This window comes from Marmota marmota, unplaced genomic scaffold (assembly GCF_001458135.2).
Source record: "Marmota marmota marmota unplaced genomic scaffold, marMar, whole genome shotgun sequence".
Classification (NCBI taxonomy): domain Eukaryota; kingdom Metazoa; phylum Chordata; class Mammalia; order Rodentia; family Sciuridae; genus Marmota; species Marmota marmota.
The window spans coordinates 58,829,819-58,855,360 of NW_026000037.1; the positions used below are offsets into that span (position 1 = coordinate 58,829,819).

At 41.7% G+C, this 25,542-nt stretch overlaps 1 protein-coding gene across 3 annotated transcripts in view; it reads left to right on the plus strand.

Moving 5' to 3' along the window:
* Positions 1–25,542, plus strand: part of Itga6 (integrin subunit alpha 6) — a 79,402-nt gene that overhangs the window by 14,364 nt on the left and 39,496 nt on the right. For all 3 annotated transcript variants that reach the window (XM_048812486.1, XM_015479321.2, XM_015479320.2), the window contains exons 2-5: positions 19,628–19,752; positions 21,435–21,514; positions 23,263–23,518; positions 25,331–25,462. In XM_048812486.1, coding sequence (XP_048668443.1) covers positions 19,628–19,752; positions 21,435–21,514; positions 23,263–23,518; positions 25,331–25,462 — 593 coding nt within the window. The remainder of the gene's footprint in view (positions 1–19,627; positions 19,753–21,434; positions 21,515–23,262; positions 23,519–25,330; positions 25,463–25,542) is intronic.

Here is a 25,542-nt window from a genome sequence, read left to right on the forward strand (position 1 = left end):
CCAAAAAAAAAAAAAAAAAAGAGCAACCTAGGATTTGTCATAGCCATTCACTGCTCTGGACGGCTACTTCCACAATCCCCTTCATGTCCATAGTATTTTCCATTTGGTTTCCCACTCAGGCCCTTGACCCACCTTCATTCCTATACAGGGGTCCACCTAATCTCTGTAATTTGTATAAAATGTATAAAAACCTGGAGCTTAAACAGATCTGTCCAAATCCCTCCAAACTTGTCTGATCTCTCAAGTTAATTATCTCTCAGTTAGGAACTCGGCCTGGATTTGCCTTAGGACTACAAATGCAGAAGCAGCTGTGTGTTCCCCATATTGGTCTCCACCCACTCTCACCTTTCTGAACTAGGAGCCTTGGTTTGCTCCACACCTCTCATTCACCGCTTTAGAGTCCATGAAAGGTGAGGTCCCTGACTCAGGCTGTGACTCACTCTGCTGGGTAAACCCAGCTCCTCCCTGCGGGAAGTGACTGCTGCAGGCAGGTTGGGCATCCAAGATGAAGGACCCCACAGCTATTTAGAAGCAGTACTTTCCATATTTTAGCTTCCAACATTGGAACTCCCCAGAACTGGACTAATTCATTCCCTTCCAAAAGGAGGATATGGGGATGAGGAGTTCATGTTGGATATTTTTCCATAGTGGAGATGTTCCCTAGAATGCTGTCAGTGCCACAGATTTTGCTGATGGCACTACATTTCACGCTGCACTTCACTTTCTCAGCTACTTGCACTTCCTTTCCTTGTCCAACCTCTGCCTTGGATTTGCACTTCATTGTCATGCCCAAGTTGCCAGCACAGTGGTGGTGCATAGTAGGTGTGTTTACACACGTTAGGTGGGTTGTCATACCTCTTGAATGGACTGTCTTTTTTTTTTTTTCACTTTTTGCCTGAAACTGGCTGCACAAAGATAGCAAATATGAGCATATTTTGTGCAACCATGAGGTTTACTTCATGACATCTGGCCACTGATTTTTACCTCTGCAACTGTATGTCATTTTCTTGGTGAGACTTCCATTGCATCCAGTGTCCATTGACTGATACCATTTTTAAAAATTGTAAATAGGTGATGCAATTGTATGATACAGATTTAAAAGCCACCAGGAGTTAGGGTGGAAGTCCTCCTCCCATGCTTGGTTTGTATTCTTTCTGGAGGCAGCCATTGTTTTACCAGTTTGTTGTGAATCCCTTCAGAGGTTCCTGCTGTGGGTTGGATGTGGGTTGTTCCTAAAAGGTTCATGTGTGGAAGGCTTGATCTTCAGTGTAGTGATATTGAGAGATGGTGGGGCCTGGTAGGGAGGCCAGTGGGAGGTCATTAGGTCAAGCTTTCTGGAGGGATTAATAAAGTTCTCAAGGGCTAGCATATAAAGGCCCTAGGTTCAGTCCCCAGCACCACCAAAAAAATACACACACACACACACACACACACACAAATATGTTCCCTTGGGATGAATTGTTATAAAACAAGTGAGCCTGGCCCCTGACTCTCTCTGGCTCCCATCTCACCATGTGATCTCTTCAAGACTGCATGTACCCCATCACTGTGATGTCATTAGTCATGAGCTTTATCAGAGGCCAAACCAAAGCGGCTGCCTCATTTTGGACTTTTAGCCTTTAAAACTGAACTAAGTAAACCTCTTTTTTGTAAGTATCCAGCTTCAAGCATTTTGGTGTAGCAATAGCAAACGGACAAATATTGCCCATATATTTATAAGCAGATATATGCATATACATTTTCTACCTGTATGGTAGCATGCCAGGCATATTCTTCACCTTTTTTTTTTTTTTCTCGTCATATTTTAGAACTTGTTCTATGTTGTAAATAGCTTCCCTAGTGCTTTTTTTCTTATTCCTTTTTCTTTGCACTACTAGGAATTCCACCCAGGGCCTTGTGCATGGTAGGCAAATGCTTTACCACTGAGCTACATACCCAGCCCCTACTTTCTCATTTTTTAAACCTTACTTTGAGAGAGGAGCTCATTGAAGTTGCCCAGGCTGGCCTGGAACTTGCAGTCCTCCTATCTTGGCTTCCTAAGTCACTGGGATTACAGGTGCATGCTGCTGTGTCCAGCTGCTTCCTTAAATGCCTAACATTTAAAGGACGAACAGTGATTATTTTAACCAGTTTGGATGTTCTGGCAATTTCTAATCCTTAGCTGTTAAAAGCAGTGCTGCAGTGAAGAACTTTGTACCTCCCACATTTCACCTTAAGTACAGGGTCACTTCCTGGTGCCGTGGAGTGCCCAGAGTCATTTTTCTAACAACTGTGCTGATTCTGGAGGAGTAACTGCTCTCATTTCTCTCTGTCACAAACTGTTTCCTAGCCATGTGTTGTTACCACTGGCCACTCTACCAGTGGGGTTGGGAGAATCTTTTTGACAACAGGAGTTGCCCAAGCTTTTGAGTTTCTGATGGCTTCACTGTTTGTGTCCTACCTATACTTGTTGAAATGTAACTGTTAAATTTGGAGTGGCTTGTAGTAATGCATAAAGTCACATACAGTGCCTCATCACTGTGTTAAGAGTTTCCAAAGTTATTTGGCATTATTTCCTTTGATCCTTGTAACACCCCATTGAATGATTTCAGATAATCCATATTAAAAAAACAGTGGGTATAGCTGGGACTTGAACCCATCCAGTTGTCTTGAAACTCCCTTGGTATTTCTGATTAAAGTTTTGGCCTGCCAAGCTGTTACCAGGCGGATAAGAAGGCATAAGCTTTCCGTGTAGTAGTCAATATAAGATAGTACCATATTATCCTAGTAAGAACAGGCCAGAGGAGGACTAATCCTGTATGTCCCAGTGAACTAGTAGTAGTTGCTAAAATATGGAAATACTTTTCAGTAAATAGCTTTGCCCCCAAACTGCTTGTGCATCCTTTCCCATTGTCATACGCTCCTTGTCATAGGAACCCCTGCCTCTACCACCACATATGTCCCCCACAACCCAGCAACTAAAAGGGAAATGCCCTCCTACAGTTGTGAGCCTCTGGACCATAGCTCCAGAGCTACAGCCACCATCAATACTGATTAATTGATTATCCAGCCATACTGGTTCCTAAATATTCTAAAAATCTAAGCATAGGCATACAGTAGTAAATACTGTAAATATTTAGCCTCAGAACTTGGTTTCTGTGAATCTATACACTGTTCAAGTTGCATTCTTTTCTTGTTCACAGTATTCTGTTTATAAATCTAACTTAAAAGCTGAAAGACCTCTTTTGGTTTTGCTTTTTGTTTTGTACTTTGCTTTTGTCTTCCTGGTCTATAAAAATGAGTAGCTGGAGCTGGTCTGAGGTGTTTGGACCCGGGACCCACTGTCTAGTCGCTCCACCATTGGAGCTTCAACCTCATCATCCAAGATGGCAGCATCTACATTCTAGGTAGTTCATGAAAAGAAAAGGGTCTAGCCAAAGGCACATGTACACCACCTTTTAAGGAAGATTCTTTGAAGCAGCACTGGGACACCTTGTCATGCATCCCATTCAGCAGGATCAAGTTGTCTGGCATGTCCAGCTGGAAGGGGAGGCTGGGATGAGGCCCCTTTTTGGGGTGGCCTTATGCCCAGCTTACAAGTCCTTTACTATGGAAAAAGGAGAGAACTGATATTGGGCAACAGCCAGCAGCCCTGGCACAGCTACTAAGTCTGTTGTTTCAGTTATCTCATTTAGAAAATAAACTATGCGATCATATTAATTTCCTTTTGAAAACACTGAAAATTTTGGATTTCCTAAGTTATTGGAATAATAAAATGGATATGGCGACCTACCAGGTATACGCTTGTTAAACATACCTTTTCTCTTCCTGATTTTAATTAAAAAAATATTTTTGAAAAATGATAAAACTAAAGTCATGTTTTCTTTTGCAAATGAGCTATGAGCTATTTGATAACAGCTTTTAAGAAACGGGTCTTAGGCTGAGGCTGTGGCTCAGTGGCAGAGCGCTTGCCTAGCATGTGTGAGGCACTGGGTTCGATCCTTAGTACCACATAAAAATAAATAAAGGCGTTCTGTCCATCTACAACTACTAAAAAAAAAAAAAAGAAAAAAAAGAAAGAAAAAAGAAATGGATCTTTATAATATTGATGGTTGTATACCTGGCATATAAAAATCTGCTTGATCACTACATATGTGAATACAAAATTAAGAATGATGACTAATTATAAAATAATCTTTATTCTCTGAAACAGAAATTTCCCAAGCTACTACTGCAAGCAACTACTGTGTGCCAAGTAGTACACAACGAGAAAGTGGGCTCAGTCCAGTGTAGACAGCTTCTTAGACTTGTTCCCTTGAAAGGAAAATTCGCTAGAGATTGGCCTCCTATGGACAGGTGTGATTTGGCAACTGAAAAGTCAGGTATCTGTTAATTTAGAGGCACAGGAAATGGTTAAGTGCCACATATTATAAGGTGTGGCAGGGACTTTGTGAAAGTGAAAGAATAGGGTTGCTTGGAGCCATTCAGCAGAACTTGGGTCTTTTTCCTTTTCTTACTATTATAGACAGCAACATTTTAATTGTAATTCTTTCTTACAGGTATGCGTTGCTCAATCAGCTCAAAACCCATTAGAGCTAACAGTGGTTTTTTTGTTGTTGTTTTTAAAATATTTTTTAGTCATAAATGCATCTATTTTATTTTATTTATTTATATGCTGTGTTGAGGATCCGAGGGACTCACTCGTGCCAGGCAAGTGCTCTACCACTGAGCCACAACTCCAGCCCCTCATGTTTTTTAAATGAACTGATTATAGATTTAAACCTGTACTTTATAAATTTTTGTTGAAGTGGCCATCTAAATTACAGGCCAGTAGCTGTTGTGATTTTTACCTTGTCAGTGCCGATGGTATTTCTTTTCCTGGAGATTTTTTAAACTTCTTGTTAGGAGATCAGTGTTGGTAAACCAAGGTCACACCAAAACTCAATCCCAGGGATAGAAGCAGGTTTCCTTTCCCGTCTCCTCTTGGTTCTGTTGATCTCATCACTTCTGTTGGCACTCTATTTAGGTAGCTGAACTTGATGATTGCGATTTTACCCCCACCCCCAACCCCAGCACATAGTAATGATTTCTGAGCTGCAGGAGTAGAATGTTGTGGGTAATCAAAACAGGTTCTACTGTGGAGGCTCCTTTATGCCAGAGCTCCTGTGCTGTTAGTCAGGGACACACCTATGGGAAGGTGCACTGAGTCAGGCAAGAACTAGAACCCGCAGGCACAAACATCACAAGTTTTGTAGCCACTGGAACCTGAGTTTAGTTCCGGCATGCTCTGTCAAGCAGACGGGAAGAAAAGGCTCTTGTGAAATTTTGGGAAGGCCAGGACAAAATTACTGATCTTGTGATACAACTAAAGGCTACAAGTAATTCTTTGGGCTCCTGTGGCATATATCATAAAGCATTTAATAGATTTTGATTATGAATGACCTCTTGTAAATAAATACTTTTTAAAAAATGGTTAATCGGGGTTCTCTAGGGATGTTTATAACCAAGTAGAAAGGCAGAATAGGGCTACAGTAATACAAGATCTGGGAGCCAAGGGTGCTGGGCACAATTCCTGTGTTGTCACTTCCCTGCTGTGTGACCTTGGGCAAATTATTTATCCTCTCTGAATTTGTAAAATGGGTAGTGGTAGTACTGTCTATTTAATGAACTCATGGCAGAGTTAGAGTGTAGGAGATGATGGCTGTCAATAGTTTCTTAATATCTTATTTACCCTAATTTTCAGGAAGGGTATGTTTATCTTGGTAGGGGGTTTCTTGGAAAGTATAGAAATTTAGTTTTTTGAACATGAGGTTGTACTTCATTGAAAAAGGGAATCTTACTCTTGTAATCAACTTTCTATATAAACATGAAAACTCCAAGCTTGGAGGTGAACATTTTTGTTCCGCCGTGAGTTTTAGCTCCTACTTGCCCAACTGGATCAGCCAGTTGGTGTAGTTAGATAAAGTTTTGGTTTTTCTTGGCCAAACACCCTTCAGGTTACAAAAACTAGGCCCAGATTCTTGCCTTCAAGGAGTTTGTAGCCATGTTAAGTGGAGGTGGGAGAAATGCCTGCCAGGGAAGCTCACTTGGGAGAGGGTGAAAGTGGAGCTGGGGTCTTCAAGGCAGGTTGGTAAGTACCGCCTGCAGTTGAAGCTTGGGAATCGTAGATGAGCAGGCTCTTAGAGGTGGGGTGGGCTGGCAGGAAACACATGAGCAGAGGCGCCTTGGCCCTGGCTCGCTTAGGAAGTAAGGGGAGTAGAGGCAGCATAGGGTAGTGACGGTGCCATGGCCTGGTGGTGCAGGGATGGCTCCAGTTGACCTGGGGAGAGGATGCCACAGCCCCTCAGGGAAGGGCGCTGGGCCTGAAGGTCTGCCCCTGTCAGGAACGTCTGAGCCTCAGCTTCTTCTCTCCAACTGCTGAGAAATACTTAGAAAAAATGTATCTGGAGGACTCTGTAATTATAGAATGTCCTGCGAGTGTGGGTAGTTTGTGCACTGCTTGGGTTTGCAGCCTCCCCTGCCAAGAAAGATCCTGTGATGAATGAGTAGTGAGTGCCTTCCTAGAGTTGCGTTTGTCCCATCTGTAGAAGGCCAAGGGTATGCTGTTTTCAGGGACAAGGGCACCTGCACCCATGGAGCTAGTAGCACCCTAGTGGAGGAGGGAAGAGTGCTAGTGTGAATGTGGGGCAGATCTGGGGAGGGCTTTTAGCTCTCTAGGAAGGGCTCATCAGGAGGAGCATCTTTGAGGAGGGGGTGGTTGGGTTAGCCCTCAGGGAGACACAGGAGGTATCTCACACATAGACCCAAGGCAAGAATGCTCTGAACTGAAGGAAGCAGCCGCAAGGAATGATGGGAATGTGGTTAGTATGCTCAAAAGGATGGGAGGTCTGTGTGGCCAGAGTGTACACCTGAAGGTGATGAGGCTGGAGAGGCAGATGAGCAGCTCCCCAAGGGCCGATGCCCATGGGAAGCCATTGGGGGTAACCAGAGCAGTGACTGTCGTGACCTGAGCTACAGGAAGAATAGCATCTGCTCTGTGGAGGGTCCTCTGAGGGGGATGTGAGGGTGGCACAGGAGAGGAAGCACACACACCTGCCGCTGTCCAGGTGGGACCTGGTGGTGGCTCAGACACTTGTTATAGAGGAGAAGCCACTGGATAGTGGTCAGATTCAGAGAGAAATGTGCAGGTAGAACCCATGGAAGCATTGATGCTAGGGCTGTGGGCGGTGGGGGAAAGTGGGGAATCGAGGGCGGTGCTGGATTTCTGGCCTGAGCACCTGGGCAGATGGTGTGTGGGAATCACAGGGTGGGGCCTGGCATACTATACTAGGTGTGGAATGCTAAGTGCAGACATCTAGTGGGCAATGGAGTGTTTGAATGTGGAGGTCAGGGTAAAGTTTGGGTTGAAAAGAGATGTTTTGAAAGTCACTAGTGAATGGGTGTTTCCAGCCACAGGATGGAACTAGGAAAGGGGCTAAGATGCGACGGAAGAGGAGCAGCCAGCAAAGGTGAGGGTCAGTCTGCCAGGCTCGACCTGAACTGTGCATCAGCCTTGCTGTCCGTCCTCCAATTCTCCAGTCCAGTTCCTAGCTACATCAGATTAGAAGGTCAAAGCCAAACCAGATACAGGAAGCCACAGAGACAGACCCTTAGACCCCTCTCCTCTTAAATAAGGGAGGTGAGCCCCCAGTTTAAATCTCCTCTTGTGGAATGATTACAGCGGCCACAGCATCTGACCTTGAAGAATGGACAGGCAACAGGACATTTCCCAAAGGGTTAGAAAGGCCCTCGTGTTAACATTTGAAGTGCCAACAGCCAAGAGGCACCTTTGGTGCACATTCTCATTGCCAGCTTTAACCAGGTTTGCATTGGCCCAGTGTGTTTTGGGTTTCACCTCAGGGTGACCTCTCCATTCCTCTGAACTGCAGCAAACTCCTAACAATCTTAACATTTTCCACTCATAAAATTAGACACCAGAGCAGTGATCCCACCCTCCTGTCATCCCACATATTTTTGAAATCACATGGTACTTAAGGCTATGTGTTATCTTGTCTGGTGTCTTTTTTTCCCTCCATTTTTAGCTGGGTGACTATATATTAAGGCCATGAAGGAATGTGACATTCTGCGGATTCCACTTAAATGTTGTAATGAAATTTGGTTTTGAAATTTAAGTTGGTGGAGAAAGGTAGAATACAGCTATTTCTTTGTCTAGTGTCCTGCAGCTGTCCATTTCTTCCTTTCAGGTGGTTTATTGATAAGGCCTTCAGAGGTCTCAAATGCAGGCTCATAGTTGATACGTGAACTGTGAGGCCCTCTCTGAGCCTTCATCCCTATTCCTGTAAAATTCAGAGCTCAGAGGAGATCAAGAATGGAGACCAGTGGGGGTGGATGGGTAGCAATACTGCCAAGGAGATGCTGGCCCATTTACAGTGCAGACAGTGACATGGGAGGCGTGAATGGCAGGCTTTGCTGCTGGAGGTGATGCTTGTTGAGGGAGGAGTTGGGGGCTGGATGTGCCATTCAGGTATTCTGCCTGGAGGAGAGTGGCTGGGGCCCAGAGAAGTGATATTAGTGTGGAGGCTACAGTGTCACTGGGCCAGCTTCACGTGGTACTTCTGCTGTATTTTCTCATCTGTGTGTGTTCAAGTGGAGACACCAAAATGGGTCCAGTAAAGACAAAAACGTTAAGGGACTGGGGACTGGGGTGCTGTGGGAGAGCACTTGCCCAGCATACATGAGGCCCTGGTTTTGACCCCAAGCACTGCAAAGAAACAAAACATTAAGACTGCCAGTTTAGGGGTGGGGATGTGGCTCAAGCAGTAGCGCGCTCACATGGCATGGGTGGGGTGCTGAGTTCGATCCTCAACACCACATAAAAATAAAAGATATTGTGTCCACCTCAAACTAAAATATAAATATTAAAAAAAAAAAACTGCCAGTTTAAAACCAGAAATAAAGTTCAAGTTTCATTTGACAAATTGACATTTCTTCAGCTTTCTCTTAAACCCTTCTCTTGGGCTCATTTTGGTGTTAGCTGTAGCTGGTGAGTTATAGGTGAGGGCATTTGCCTTACTCAGAGCTGCTTTGGGAAACCTCTCACCCTCTCTAGGTTTTCCAATATAATGTATGCATTTCGGGGCAAACTGCTGCAAAGTGAAAATGTTCCTAAGCATTCAATTTTGAGAGACTCGTTTCTCTCTGTCTTTCAAATATACTTATTAGTAGACATTGCTGGAAATTAGAGACACTGGCTAGTGGGTCATAGCTAGTGCAGAGTAGGCATTTGGTAAGAAGCTTGGACAATATTTCTGAATGAATGGGCACATGGAACATGGAAAAGTTGTGCTCTCAAACTGGCAGCTGGCATTTCTGTGTCACCTTTACTCAGATTTGCAGGCAAAACTTTTTTGTTTCAAACAATACTACATTAACTATAAACATGTGAAATTTCTAAAAATCATAGTACAAATGGAAAATAATTTTTAAGGACATACAAGAATCTTTGAAGGAGTCTCTTGCTCGCTGGTATTGGGCCAAGGATAAGGGGCAGGGTGTTGGCGGGAAGTTCTGCCCATTTTCCTCTGCTTGTAGAGATCTATTTTTAGAAACACTGGAAAATTTAAAGTTCTAATCCATTTTGTCACCTTATCCCAGATGTGGAACACTGAAAAAAAATTTAAATATAGTTTGATTTATGTAACATATGATGGTATAATGATATTACAATAATTATAATAACTTATATAAACTCTAGATTATGATTTCCAACCTATTTTAATGCATCTGTCAATTTTGTTGAAATAGTCGTAGAATTGAAAACTTCAGACTTAATGGGTTAAATCTGCTGGGTTGAAATTATTAAAACTGGACTTTCTTTTAAGTGTGTAACCTGCTTTTGGCTCATTACTCATTGAGTGTCCTTTGAGTGTCAGACACTGACCTGAGTCCTTGGAAAACAACAGTGAACACAACAGATGTAACCTCTGACCCCATGGAGGTGACCTTCTGGTGAGGGATAAGGACAGGGAGAATGGCCACCTGTGGTTATTATGAGGAAGGAAAGGTAAATAAGAAGTAAGAGGCGGGGCTTGGCCTGAAAGGCATAGGAACATTTTAAGCAGAGACCTGGAGGGTGATGGGAGGATTCCACGGGAGAGAAGAGCCTGTGCAAAGGTCCTGGGTCAGCTGGAAGAGTGTGAAGAAAGCCCAGTGTGGTGAGAGTGAGAGGGTGGGTCATCCCAGAGTTTGCCCTTGAGAGTGTATAACCTAAAACCTGTTTACCAAGGCCATCATCAAATTCTGCGTTCTTGGTATGTGAGCAGAGTCTAATGTGAATAAGAGATACTGTTAGATGTCCTACTGTGGTAGGGCAGAATGATGCTCACAGAGAAATCTACATCCTGACCTGCCAAGCCTGTGAATGTTAGGTTAAACAGTACAGTGAACAGAACAGATGTAACCTCTGACCCCATGGAGGTGACCTTCTGGTGAAGGACAAGGACGGGGGATTAAGGCTGCTGATTAGCTGACTTTCATTAGGGAAATCATCCCGAATTCTCCAGGTGGACTGGACGCAGTCTCAAGGATCTTCATAATGTGGAAACTGGAGGCAAGAGAAATTTGAAGCTGCTGTGCTGCTGGCTTGGCAGATGGAGGGGACCACGTGACAAGGAAATGGGCAGGTTTGAGGCTGGAGAGGACAAGGAAACAGGTTGTTCTCAAACCTTCAGCTCCGATGAACCTTGATTTTAGCCCCAGAGACCTATGGGTGGACTTCTGACCTAAGGAACTGTGAGATAAGTCGGTGTGTGTTTTAACCCACTAAGTTTGTGGTGACTTGTTCCAGAACCAATAGAAAATTAACATACTGCCCAGCTCCACAACTCATGGCATAGATTGCTGTTACACTAGGTCACTTGGTCATAAAGCCTCTGGTACTTTCCTTGCTGTTGGCATGGAGAGTACCTTTGCAAATTACACCCTCGAGGTGGTTGACCTATGATCATTCCTCAGTAGATATTTTCTGAGGGCCTTCCATATTCCTGACCCTGCTTGGATGAGCTCATGGGTAAAAGCAGCAAGACGTGTGTTCTCAAGGAGCCTCAGTCTAGAAGCCTCACAACCCAACCCACCCAGAGGGCCCGCAAGGGTGGGAGTTCATGTCTGCATGCGAAACCCAGCAGTGGAGCACAGCAAAGCAGTTGTGACTGGCAGAAACTTTTCCCTGAAAAAGAAGTCTTAAATCCTGAGAGGAAAACTAGAGCTTAGTCCAACTTGTTTATACTTACTTTGAGAAATGACCAAAAGGTAGTAGTGGCCAGGGAGTAGTGGCAGGGTGAAGACATTCAATAACCCACTGGTCCTTGGAGAACAAAGCACAGTCTCTTCCTCTGGAAGAGGGACAGTACTTCTCTCAGTGGGCTCCTGGAGAGTCAATGTGTGTGTGGTGGGGAGTTTATAAGGCCAGTGGACCTTCGGTGACAAGACAGGCTGCCTGCCCTTGGTAACCTGATCATGTGGAGACTGACCACTGGACTCCCAGCCAGAACTCATCAGTGCCAGTGTCACCACTGCCAGATGCAACCATATAGATGCACCTTTGAGCAGGACTCACTGTGGAATTTGTCTGCTGTGTCAATCATGTTCCTCAGCCAGCTTTGTGCATGAGGATGGGGTGACCATATCATTTATCTTCCAACCTGCAACATTTTTGAATAAAAGAAAAGGTGCGGGGTGAGCACTGAGCTTTCAGAACGAGGGCTGTCTAGGGGAAACCTGGGTATCAGTCCAGCTAAGGCCTGGAAGTAGTGACCATTTCATCTGACAGTCTGATGACCAAAAATGGCTCAGTAAAGTGTGGATTTTATGCAGAAGTGCCCAGGATTCCCAGAAAGAGAAGGATTGGCCCAGGTACCCTTCTTTACAAGCCTGTCCATAGCATAGAGAGCTTTATCACATTGTGGTCTCAAAGAGGTATTTTTTCCCATACCCCTGACTATAATTTATTTTATTTATTTATATTTTATATTCATTTATATTTATTTTTTACACCCAAATTATTGCTTCTTATGTTTGAGGCTTCACAAAAGCATTCTTAAGGGAGCTGCTCTCTTGCTTACTTTATTTCAAATGACCAAGTTCTGTTTGTTATAAACACATTAGCCTAAAAGTACCTTGGTCAGTTTTAATTAATATGGGTGCCTATAGAAATTGGTATTAAAATATTTTAAATTGAAATATATTTAAGTTGATTTAAAGGAGAGTCACATTCAAATGGGATTTGACACCATACTTATAAGTCTTAGATGTTATAAACTTTAAAATGCTCAGGAAAACTGGGTTAAATATTTTTTTTTTTTTTTACAAAGGAATAGCAAAGAAGTTAGAGTTTGAATGAAATAGACATGAATAAAATTATTTAAAAATATTTAATACAATGATTTTAAATGTTTGTATAAATTAAATGATCAAATGTTGTCAATTGACTGTTTTCATTCATAGAAGTATAGTGTAAAAGTTGGCAATAAAAACTTTTGGGATTTTTTTTCCCCCATTTCATTCACCTAGGCATACATTTGTGGCATTAAGTAGAGTATGAAAGATGAGTAGTGATAAGAGATAGGGAAATGAGGCTGGGTGGAACTCTGGTTCCTCAGATTCCTTTGAGAAATGACTGAATTTCCTTCGAGAAAGGACCCAGATGGCACACTGGGTGTCCAGGTTTACTTCCAGGATCTGAGAGATCACCAAAAGGCAGAAAGCAGATGGTATCTGGCAGATGACCTCAAGGGGAAGGAACCGCAGTCTGGAGCCCTTGGTGCCTAGGGAAGAGAGGGAGATGGCTGGCTCTTGGATGTTCCCCCTCCCCAGTCATCCTGTGAGGCAGGGGCTGGGGTCAAGGAGTGGGTCTGGAGGCCAGGACAACAGTAGATACCATCCACCTCAGCAGAGTAGAAACTGCTGTCATTTAACATCCTAGCCACAAAAGCCTACAGCAGTTTTTTTTTGGGGGGGGTGGGGTGAGAATAATAGNGGGGGGGGTTGATGTGTAGGTTTTATAAAGGTTAAATTTAATTACAGAGCACAAAAAGAATGAATTCCTTTAGAGGTAGGAAAGGCCAACCCATGACACTGAAAAAACAACAAAGCAAAGCCACTCAACACCCCCCCCATCCCACACCCCTGCCCAATACTAGGGCCTCTCTTGTGGGTGATGGCACTGGGAGAATAAAGTCTCCTTCTGGCATTTGAGGGTTGGTGCATAGCCTGATGACCTGCTGCTTGCAGGGAATCCCTGGAGTCTACAGGCCTCACCCATGACTCCCTTTCAGAATTCCTGTTTGGGGTGAGACCTAGTCAGAAATGGAGCTTTGTGTTCAACAGCCAAACAAATAAGGACTATCAGGCATACGATGAGACCTAGCAGCATACATGCAGTGTGGCCAGAGAAACCAATGGAAAAGCTCAAAGAAACAGTCCACGATCACAGAACTTCAGGAGAATTTTCAAAATGCTCAGAATTTAGAGAATATGTTGAATGCACAAAAGTAGTAGGATTTTTCATGTAAAGGCTCAATCAGAACAAAGGAGCTTTTATAGTTTATAAATATGACTGATGAAGTTTAAGTTTTCACTGGAAATATTAGAAAATAAAGCTGAAAAATATCAAAGCCACAGAGGGGTGGACAGTGAGACATAAAGTAGGTTACCCCAGGAGGTTCAACACCTAGCTAATTAACAGAGGTTCCAGAAAAAGGACAGAGAAAATGTAATGCCTGACATGATTCATGCACGCTAACAGGTGTTTCCTAGAAATTAATGTCCTCGGCCTGCAGTGTGAAATATGTGAATAAAGGCTCACCACTGTAAAGCTGTCCAGGACACCTGGGGTAAAGTGGAAAAGTTGCCCTCAAAGGAATGCCAAGCAGCAGAAATTTCACTGGCCACACTGGATGCCAGAATAGAATCATCAGGGTTCTGGAGAAGTGTCTTCCTCCATGTTGGCTACACCCAAACTCTCAACCCGGTGGTGGAGCAGAATAAAGGGTCAGAGCTGGGAGTGCAGCTCAGTGGAAGAACACTTGCCTAGCTAGCATGTACAAGGCTCTGGATTCCATCCCCAGCTCTGCCCCCCCCCCCCAAAAAAAAAAAAGACTTGGTTTACTTATCATATACTATTAAGATGATATTTAAAACAAACAAGAGGAAAACATGGGATCCCAGGTCAAAGCAGATTACTCCTGGATAGCAGGGAAGGTGCTTTAGCTTCATTTTATATAGCAGACCTTGAAGGCCAATCTGTCTTAGGTCATAACAGAAGGTTCCAAGACTCTGAGAGGGTTAAGATGAAGTCTCAATTTAATACAAGGTGTGATTGGGAGCAGAAAGAAGATAGAGCTTGAGTAAAGGCAAACAATGAAGGAAAAAAGAAAAGCAATGAGAAACGCCAAGAAAAGTAGAAGTCATGGTCCAAAGGTGAAGGACACCAAGCAGTTGATAGGATGTTGAGGTCAGGGTGTGCAATACTGGCCTTAGATGGAAAGAGGATAATCTGGATAATTTGGTTCAACACTGAATAATACTTAACTGGGTATGTAAAAGTAGATGATTGTGGTTGGAAGGTACAAATAGTGATAGCTCTCATGGTGTGTAAAAGGAGAGCTGACAGATGGTAGGACTTGGAGAAACCAAGAGGAAAGTATAGAGGAAAGGGTCAAAATGCTGATAGTTTTGACGTCCCAACTGGGGAGTGGTGTTTTTTGTTAAATGTTGAAGGGCTAAAGAACATGAAGTGAAGGAAATGTATTTTCTTTTTGGCCTCCAAATTTAAAAATATACATTTTTTTGGAACGACTTAAAATTGTAAGTAAATAAAATGGTATCCTGAGGTTAAAAAAAAATGTTGAAGGGAAGATAGAAGTTTAAGTATTTAAAAATTAGAGTAGCAAATAGAATTGAGTGTATGAAAGTTCTTCCATTCTCATTTTGTGGGGCAAACTGTTATTGCCTAAAACTGATAAATCAAGAAATAAACATAATCTAGAGTTAAAAAGAATTAAGTCCAAAATAAAAAATGAGATTCACCTAGAGAGTAGAGCTTCAGATAATGAGTTTGGAATCTGTTGCTTTCCACCAAAACTTCTTTATTTTTTATTTCTTATAATTGATGTTTATTACTTTACCAGATATTAAATACTGAGTCTGAAGATGGGTTTCATATGAGAGATTACCAACAGTAATGCCATCTTCTAATTTTTCAGGTCATAATTTAGATGAACTAAGGTGCTGTGTTTCAGATTATGCAATAATAGTGTCCTTGTTCTAATGAAGTGATATTTCACATTTCCTGGGACAAAGTTGCATAGCTAGAGGCAGAATCTTTAATCCTTGAGGAAATGAATTACTGCCAAAGACAATAAAGCAAAGTCCTTTGACTTTTTAAAAGTGCCCCAGTGTTTAGAACTAATGATTGAAGTAGGTGGGCAAAAATAATTCAGCTCTCCTTGGGAGAGGATTTGAATATATGAACAGAAGGCTGGCTTACTTGAAGATTTTGAAATAACACTGTTAATAGCATGGTGTGATGGGTCCTGAACCTTTGTGCCAAGACTTCTAATCGAGATCCCAAATACTTGAATTCATATCATACCTATCACTTACTGTCATATGGGTATAGTTAGACTTTGGTGCATTTTATTTTCTAGATTTATTTCTTACCTTTAAAGATGACATTGTGTTTTTGCAAATTCTGAGTCTTTTTCTTTTATGTGGATTTCCTATATGTTGAAATCCCTATGCACTTTTTATTTCAGCACAGCTTTAGTAGGGGCGATGGTCCCTTAGCTGTATTGAAAGCAACCTGGAAAGTGATCTTTCCTATTCCTTTTGGTGTCTGAAATGATCTTCGTTCAAACCCAGATGTTAGCCCTTCATTTTTATAAATTTTATTTTGTGACCTGGTATGGGAATGGACTTGTTGGTTGCTATTTTGTTAACTTCCACCACTTCCCTACAAAGGTGTGACTCATATCCCTTGGGCCTGTTGCTCTGAATGTAGAGCTGGTACTAGCTCTGACTTCCTCCCTCCGCTCTGGAAGGGTCAGTAATGAGTGTGGCTGCCTAAGAGAATGTTCTGAACAGGATGGTCCCAGGAGAGTTGCCGGGCATCCTGGTGGTACCCAGAGAGCACCTGGTTCTCACAGTGAACTACCTGGGCAGCCTGGGGCCCAGCACTTGGCATCAAAGGGTACTGGATGGAGAGGGAAGAAAGCTGGGATTTGAGCTGATATGGCATTTTGGCATGGGCTGAGAGTCCCTTTCTGGTGAGCTGTCCCTTCTGTACCTGCACTCTGCTGGCTCAGGAGGTAAGCTATGCTGAACAGCTTAGACCAGCACCCAGGTCCTAAATGACTTAGATTAGCAAGTAAGTAGTTTGTTCCCTGGTGTCATTGTTTAGACACAGCTCTATTTTTTGCTTATTTTCTTGTTCCTGCCAAATATAGCTTTAGCTAATGGACAGTGACCTCCTGCATTTAAGGCTGGTTCAAAGCACAATTAAGAGCCCTTGTTTATTTTCTGAGCCAGAAAGGGCAGCTTTGGGGATTAAGGCCCTACCACTTGCTGAGCGTGGTTGGGGTTACCATGTTCTTCCATCATGTTGTGGCCTTGCTTTCCTATGACTCAGATTCTACCTGGTCAGTGCAGTGGTCCCTTGGCAAGGGTTGCATCAGAGCAGGGTGCCCTCTGCCGTCCACATCCACTCTTCCTCCTACGACCACCAGGGGATTTGCCAAAGGCGGTGAAGCACCTGTCCTCCTGCACCCCGGGTAGACTGCATGAAGGTGGGATGAGGATGTGTCTGGACTTTGACAGCTAACATCATTCCCCATAGATAAAGTGCCCTATTTTGTAGAGTTGTCTTTTTGAATTTGTTGTCTCTATCCCCCAAACCGCCCTGATGCTTCCTTCTGTATCCTGTACTTTCATCTGCAGGAGCCTCCACATGTAAAATGGGAGGACCTGTCTGCAAGAGCTTGGCACTGGTACATGGGAACTCTTCTCACTACAGCCCCTGAATCCAGCCTGTGCATTCGAGTTAGATGCCTGTGCTGCTCCATACATACATGTCGGCCTTCAGGGTAGAGGGAACATGTTGAGGGTTAGAGGTACCAAGGAGAAAAGGGCCAGAGGAAGCCCTGAAGGACTCTCCCTTGAAGCAGCTTTTGAACCTCCACAGCTTTTGAAATTGCGGGAAGCCTTGGATCCCTTGTTCCTTGCAGGGCACCAGAAGGAGAGATAGTGGAAGCCTGGGGCTCTGCTGTTCACCCTCTGACCCTTCTCCCCTGGGCCAGAGTTCTGCCCACCAGGCTGCCCATCCCCACCCCAGGCTTGTCATGCCACTGTGTCCCACTTCTCTGTTTCTTCTAGTGCTTTCCCCTACATCCTTTGCTGTGCTGTGCTCCTCACCTGGCCACCTGCAGCTCTGCTGTCATCTCTTGGTGACACTCTTCCTCCCAGGCAGGTGTTAGTGGGGCAGCACTCTGTTATGTCCTCTACCTCCCTGTGGTTTAGTGTCCTATATATGGATTCAGGGTCTCCAGACCAAGAGTTTGAGGGGTGGATGCCATTCCTTATTCAACTTGAGGGCTCTTGGTGAGTGTTTGTTGAATGAGTAAGTGAATGAATGAGCAAATGGGGTGAATGGAAATAACCAGCCTCCTGCCTGCCTTAGGTAGCTTAGGAGCCTCCTTGGGTGTGGGAAAGAAGAGGAAGTTGCTAGAGAAGACACAGTAAAAACATTTGGCCTCCTGGGCTGCTTTTTTATAGCGTCCTTCTGGCAGTTGGTTACCTTTACCCCTGTAGTTGCAGTAATGCTGATTCTTCCTTCCCTCAACTTGTCAGGGTTTAGTTTTAAATCTGTCAATATACGGAAGAGTTCTTATTTCAGGGTTTCATTGGTATAAATTGTGCCCTCTCAACTGGTTGTGAACTCCTTAAAATCCTGAGATTTGTTTCCTAGCTAGGAAGCATTCTAAAGGAATGGAGACATTGCCCCAGGTAATTTTGTCCATGTCTGCCAAGTAGCTGTGAGATCATATGGGCAGAGTGATGAACCTCCCACCAGACCTCCGTTTCTCCCTCTGTAAAATCAGGGCTTGCAGAGTCAATGTGCCATCCCCTTGCTTACCCCGTTCTGATCTGGCACAGGTTCCATCCCCACAAGTGCCATTGACCAAACTTGCAGGGTCAGGAGCAACATGAGTGGGATAGATGTGGGGTGGACCTCAGCAGACCTTGGCAGCCCATCCTTGTTTCTGCCTTCTAGTGAGAAGTTTTTAGCACCAAAGGCACTGACTGGTCTCTTAAGTTTCTGCTTCATTTCTGTACCTTGATGTGTATTCTTTCATTCTTTCAAAAAGGGATGGCTTAGAGGTAGAGGCTGGGATGTAGGAGGAAGGGCAACCCTGGGTCTCCTCACTGAGCCTCCTTAGGCAGGATGCACCCCCACCGGCAGCCGGGTTTCCAAGTGTACTTGCCTCCTGCTGCACCAGCTGCATTGTATCAGTTTAAAGAAAAACAAAAACAAACAAACAAAAAAAATCAAGTCCTTTATTGGGTTTGGATTGTGTTTTGTTTTCCTTTTGCACCTGAGTTTGTGGGCCTCTTGAAAGCCAGGAGTGGCTTGCTTTCTGTTCTGAGAGTTTGTTGTTTGTACATTTCTGTTCCCAGCTCTTTCCCAGATCCAGCCTTATTTACAGAACTTTCAGTCCTTGGTTTTTCTTCCTATTTATTCTCCTAGTTGTTCCATTAGTCTGGCAGACCCTAAAGATTATAAACCAATGGTGAGTGAAGAACCTTCTGGCTGTGAAATAGTAAAGTTTTAAGGATTGTGGGTTTCAATTGAGGGCCCTCTTAATAGGAACACAGATGAGCAGGAGAAGGAATCTCTCTCCTCCTGGCACTCCCCAATTCATCCCTAATCCTTTGTGGGAGAACCGATGGTGGTGGAGGAGCTCCTATGGGAAGACGAGAGTGCAATAAGTTACTTAGGAGGACAAAACATCAAGTTTGCACCTTAAATAAATGCAGTTTCTATTTGTTAATCACACCCCAGGAGAGCTGGGGAAGGGAAAAAAAAATTGAAAGAGGCCGAGGCTGCAAAAGAGTAATTTAATTGAGTTGTATCTTATGCAAAGTCAATAGATAAACTAAAGGTCTAGAGTCTAGTCACAGTCTAGTACTTTACTGTTGAAAAGTACTTCAGGAAGACGCAGGGTCAGGATTGACATGTCATTGCTTATTAAATGGGTTGCTGGTGTGGGTTGTTCTGTCGAGTTGCCTATGCCATCCTTGGCTCAGGTGCAGAGGTCATATTCTTGAAAAGTATCCTAAACACCAGAATCATACCTGGCAGGAGTTGCTGACACTGTGACAGACAGTCTTATTTCCCCTTTGTTTTGAGACCCCTCTTCCTTTGCCTTACTGTGTCATGTGTATTTGTGCTGTGTGAACCAGGACTGAGAATTCTCTCTGGCTGAGAATTCACGGAGCCCCTGACAAAGAATAATCCCAATAGCTCTGCCTTCTGACATGTTGAATTATTAAATGTGTATTCAATTGAGGTCCTCAAATTCTGTTTCATCACCAGGTTGCTGGTGGGAGCACCTCGGGCAGAAGCCCTCCCGCTGCAGAGGGCCAACAGGACTGGAGGCCTGTACAGCTGTGACATCACCTCCCGAGGACCTTGCACGCGGATTGAATTTGATAACGATGGTGGGTTCTTCTGCCCTCACTTGGTATTCATTTGGCCACCCCAGCCTGCACCCTACTTGCTCTTTTCATGAGGAAGGAAAGGAGAGGATGCAAGCATTTATTCTTGCAGAGAGGACCTCTGGTCCTGACTTTTTTATTTGCCCTGAAAATATTTACTTTCTGGCTCACACTGGGATGAGGCATTTTTGCTGTGTCCTCTAATCCTGGTTCCTTAACTCTTACCATGTATTGCCATTGCCACCTAGTGCTATATTGAAGTTCTGCAGGAGGCTGTTGGAACGCTAAATTTATAACAGTGAAGAAAATTCATTGTGTATGTCTTGTACCCAAACAGCCAAAAGTTATCACTTGTTGTTGAAAATATTTGGGAGAAAGACTTTTAAATTTTTTATTTTTTTATGGTGCTGGAAACCTAACCCAGGGCCTCACATATACCAGGTAAGCATTCTGCCAGTAAGCTACATCCTCAGCCCTGAAAAAGATTATTTTAAATATCAGACCACTCTCAGGGCTGACTAACATGGATAAAATATGTCCTACACTCTCATAGACTTGTTTTTGAGGATTCTGGGTGTCTAGAAGCTGCCATCATGTAGACCATGTTAACATTTAATTTAACTGGTTGAGCAGAGCCATTAATGTACTGAGATGCTCCTGCCAAACCTAATTTAATGTGCTCATTCTAAATGAATATAAAGATTCATGCTTATGTTCTCTTCTTTATCTTATAGGAATAGCATTTGGTGTTTTCTTTTACTGATTAAAAAATAGATCCTAATAATAGAAAAACTTGTAAAATACATAGACATATAAAGCAAAAAATCAAGATATACTGGTAACCTCAGTATTTAGTATACTCTTTAATATTTTGGCACTTTTCTTTCTGTCTATGTAAAGGTGTCTAGTTTTTATACTTTTTGTAATGATGTAGGATTAAAGGTTGTGCCTGTCTTGCTTCTCATTGAAAGAGGCAGAAATCTGGATATAGGGTCATAACATGTGGGTTTGAGTTGATGCTGAAATGACCACATGGTGGTATTTGTGCTTTTTCTTTTTTCTGGCTAAAAAAGTACCTCTCTCTCTTCTTGGTACTGGTGAAAGATTTCACTTGTCAAATGTGAGTGAATCTGGTGCCTTATCTTTGTCTCTAGTAAAGAAAAGGATAATTCATGCTATTTTGTAAAAATGAGGAGTACATAGAGAAGCACCAACTTTTTGTTAGTTTGAATGGAACAAGACTTTGGAGTCTGGAGTTTACATTATTGCTTTTAGCCATGCAATTTTCAAAACCTTTCTATATGCAGGGCCTTGGGTTTCAAGGGAGGGCAAAGGGGATTGTTGGGTAACATGGGCCATCATATAGAGAGATGTCTTTTATGTATAAAATTTTTATTTTTATTATTTTTTTTTTTTTGCAGTGTGGGGGATCAAAGTACAAGCCTATGCATTACCAGGCTTGTACTTTGCCACTGAGCTATGCCCCTATCTATAGAAGCTTATGATACATTCTTACCAATAACAATTTCTCTGTTTTCTTGAGATGAAAAATCATTTTTCTGTATTGACTAAATTTAATGAGTAGCTAGACTTGGAGTTAAGGCAATTTGGAAACGGTTTCTTGTATTTTTGTTCATCTGTTATTTTATAATCTGAGTCTATATAACCTGTCTTGCTTCCCACAGCTGACCCTACCTCAGAAAGCAAGGAAGATCAATGGATGGGGGTCACTGTCCAGAGTCAAGGTCCAGGGGGCAAAGTGGTGGTAAGTGCCAAGAAATAGTTAATTCCAGTGTTGTAATGCCTGCTATGTGATAGCGCTGGGCTTACAGCAGTGGAAAACACAGGCAGAGCCCCTACCTCTGGAGATGCACATTATAGCAAACTTCCTACATTATAGCAGGAAGTGATTTCAAGAAGAAACCAACCATAATTTTCCCTGTGCTTCCTGATGCGCTTTGATCAAAGTTATACAAACTTTCAGATTCAAAGAACTTATCAATGAACCTTTACTAAGTATTCCTAAAACTCTAGATGGTCATAAACAAAAAGCAAAACAAAACTAGACGTGGTTTCTGTCGTAGGAATATTCTAGTTTTTATAGATAAGTTATAAAAAATGTGGGAATGATCTTGAAAAGTAATATCAGGTAATTTTAAACTCTTGTTTATTCTGAATGTGTTATTCAGTTTTTTGTTGCTGTGACCAAAATATTTGACAAGAACAAGGAGGAAGTTCCTTAGAGGAGGAAGTTTATTTTGGCTCATGATTTCAGAGGTTCAGTCCATAATTGGCTGACTCCATTGCTTTGGGTCCCAGATGAGGCAGAACATCATGAGAGAAGTATGTAGCAGAAAGAAGCTGCTCAGCTCATGGTGGTGGGAAGCTGAGAGAGAAGTGGAGGAGCCACGGACAAAATATATAACCCCCAAGGAATGCCCCCAGTGACCCACATCCTCTAGTTACATTCCATGTGCCTATAGTAACCACCGAGCAATTCGTTCAAATCATTAATCCGTGAAATGGAGTGATCCATTAATTAGATGCAGCTCTCATAATCCAGTCATTTCATCTCCTGCATTAATATAGGAGCTTTTGGAGGACATCTTATTTCCCAGCCATTAACATTGAACTTCTTCCAATAGAAGTTGTAGCAAAGAAAAGAGAGTCTGTTAGATGGATTATGCTAGGTGGCCTTGGAACTGCTTCCACGTTAGGATATGAAGATCTTTTTGTCTTACTTTCAAAATCTGATTGCTATAGCAAAATTTATACAGAAAATGAGAAAAATTAACATTTTAATGAACACTGAATTTTTATAGTTAAGGCGTGAATTATGGGAAATTGTCTTGGGTATTGAAAAATATTTTTCAGATACCCAGATTATGTTATGTAGAATACCCTGTAGAGATTATAGAGATTATTTCATCTCTTCTGGTAAGATAATTCTCTCTGCCTTTTTAAAATAGTCATACTCCCAGAAATAATCTCAGAATGCAGAGTGTAAATTAGGACTTATTAGAAGGAAATAGTGTAGGTAAAAAGAAAATATCTTTGTTTTAGCTGTGTTTGCTTGATTCTTTTGAAAACAAGTCCATGATTTCTTTCTTCCAGAATGTAATTATTTTCACACTGATGTAGAAGTTTCTTAGTCATTAAAAGCCAATTAAGTTAAGAAAATGAAGCAGGAAAGTGTTTCTCTTTGTTTATGTGACAAGTAAATTTACAGACAAATTGCCTGTGGATACTCTGGCATTCAATATTTGGATTGAAGCATTATTCTGAGTGAGAATAAGCAGAAATCCTCCTTCTTCTATTTTTGTTAATAGACTCTTTAGTACCATTTTGGGGAAGATTTGCTGATTTGGAATTTGATCCTAGGAAGAGGACATGTTTAATCATCCTATTTAGAATTGACCTCTTTATTATTGACAGTTTTTTCAACTTGTTTTTTTTTTTTCTAAAACAAGGTCTATAGACATGAATGAGCTACTTTATTCCATGTGTTTGCAGACATGTGCTCATCGATATGAAAAAAGGCAACATGTTAACACAAAGCAGGAGTCTCGAGACATCTTTGGGAGGTGTTATGTCCTGAGTCAGAATCTTAAAATTGAAGATGATATGGATGGAGGAGACTGGAGTTTTTGTGATGGCCGATTAAGAGGCCATGAAAAGTTTGGTTCTTGCCAGCAAGGTGTAGCAGCTACTTTTACTAAAGACTTTCATTACATTGTGTTTGGAGCCCCGGGTACTTATAACTGGAAAGGTATGGTGTTTATATTTACAGAAACGGATATTAGAATGTCTGTATAATTCCTATAATGTGCATCACATTTAGTATATTTCAAGTTAAAATGTGTTATAAGGCATTTATGTATTATAAAAAAGGATTAGGATGCTGAAATGTCTAATATGATTAAGAACGAATAAAGAAAATGTCTACATTTTTCCCTCTTCTAGTTAGTATGCTACATTAGTGTGAGTAGTTAACGTTTTTCTAATGTAATAGAGTAATTAACATAAGTCACTTTTATTATTTTATATTTGTCTATTTCATGAAACTAGTTTTCATTTTAAGTGATCTGAAAACTGAAAAGAATCAAGTGGTGGATACCAATAACAGTTGGAAAATAGGAACATTTCTTTCATTATACATTGTCTCAGATGACCTTGTTTTACTAATAAAAATTGTTAGTTGTTTAATGATATTGTTTATTATAAGGAGTAAAAGGAGACACTGGTAGGAAAAGATGAAAATACCCACATTTTCTGAGTGGATACACCTGGTCACTTCCTGTGATAAAGTTTAACTTCTCTGAACAAATTAAGCCACTATAGAAAATTGCTATATATATATTTTTAAAAAGCATGATGCATCTGTTTCGGACATTAAACTTTTTTTTGAGAAATTTATTTAAAATTGTGTAACATTTTTACAGTTAAGAAAGGCATAGAAAAATTTTCCCTTTTCCATTAAAAAATTTTTCCAAGTTTTATTTACAATCGCAAGTGATGCTTGAGCACATGTCCTCTGTGTGTCTGTCATTGTAACCTTGGAGAGTAATTTCCTGTGCCCACTGTGCCCCCAAAAAGAGTCTTTCATGAGACAAATCATCAGGTTGCTTTGACCTAATTGAAATGACACGTTGGATTTATTTATTTTTTTTTTATTTTTATTTTTTTAAAGAGAGAGTGAGAGAGATAGAGGTAGAGAGAGAGAGAATTTTTTAATATTTATTTTTTAGTATTTGGCGGACACAACATCTTTGTTTGTATGTGGTGCTGAGGATCGAACCCGGGCTGCACGCATGCCAGACGAGCGCGCTACCGCTTGAGCCACATCCCAGCCCCGACACGTTGGATTTAGAAATAGCTTTATTTTAGCAAGAAGAGATGGGAACGTTTCTCCAACGTAAAGCACTTGCCTACTATGTATGAAGCCCTGGGTTCAATCCCTAGGACCATCGAACAAACAAAACAGTGAAAACACCTGCCAACTATGTATTTTAACTCATGGTAAATATATCTTATCTGCTTTACCCATTCTGATTTAAAATATTGGCATTTTTTAAAAAGTTGTGTATTTACTGTATGAAAACTTTATAATAACTGCAATAATTTTTTGGATGAAATTTCTGTTCAAGCAATATAAAGAAATGATCCAATATATTATACTTTTACATTATAGAAAAGCAAAATTAATTTAGGATTATAGAGAACATAAAATATCATTTATATCAAGTTCATATCATTTAAAAAATTAGTTTTCTGTAAAGATTTTTGTTGACTAAGCATGAACATTACATTTTTCATCTAATTTCATCGCATTATAAAGATGGTTCATTAAAATGCATGGGGCATTTTTCCAATTACTAGAACAGATTTCATTCACATAAAAATTTACATGAACATGTCTAACAACCTTTAAGGTCATGTCTTTCCTCTTCCTTTTCTTCCTCTAAACTTTTCTACCTGTTTTCTCTGATAACATGGGGGGGGGGTGTTTATTAGGAACCATTATTTTATTTTGTTTCATCTTCATTCTTTTTGTTGTTGTTTCACCATTTCATTCCTTTAGGGATTGTTCGAGTAGAGCAAAAGAATAATACTTTTTTTGACATGAACATCTTTGAAGATGGGCCTTATGAAGTTGGTGGAGAGACTGACCATGATGAAAGTCTCGTTCCTGTTCCTGCTAACAGTTATTTAGGTAGGAATGAGTGTAGGTGGCATGACTACCTTTTCAGACACTGCGACTCTCCTTCAGTGGGCTCTGGGTCCCTGCCCTTA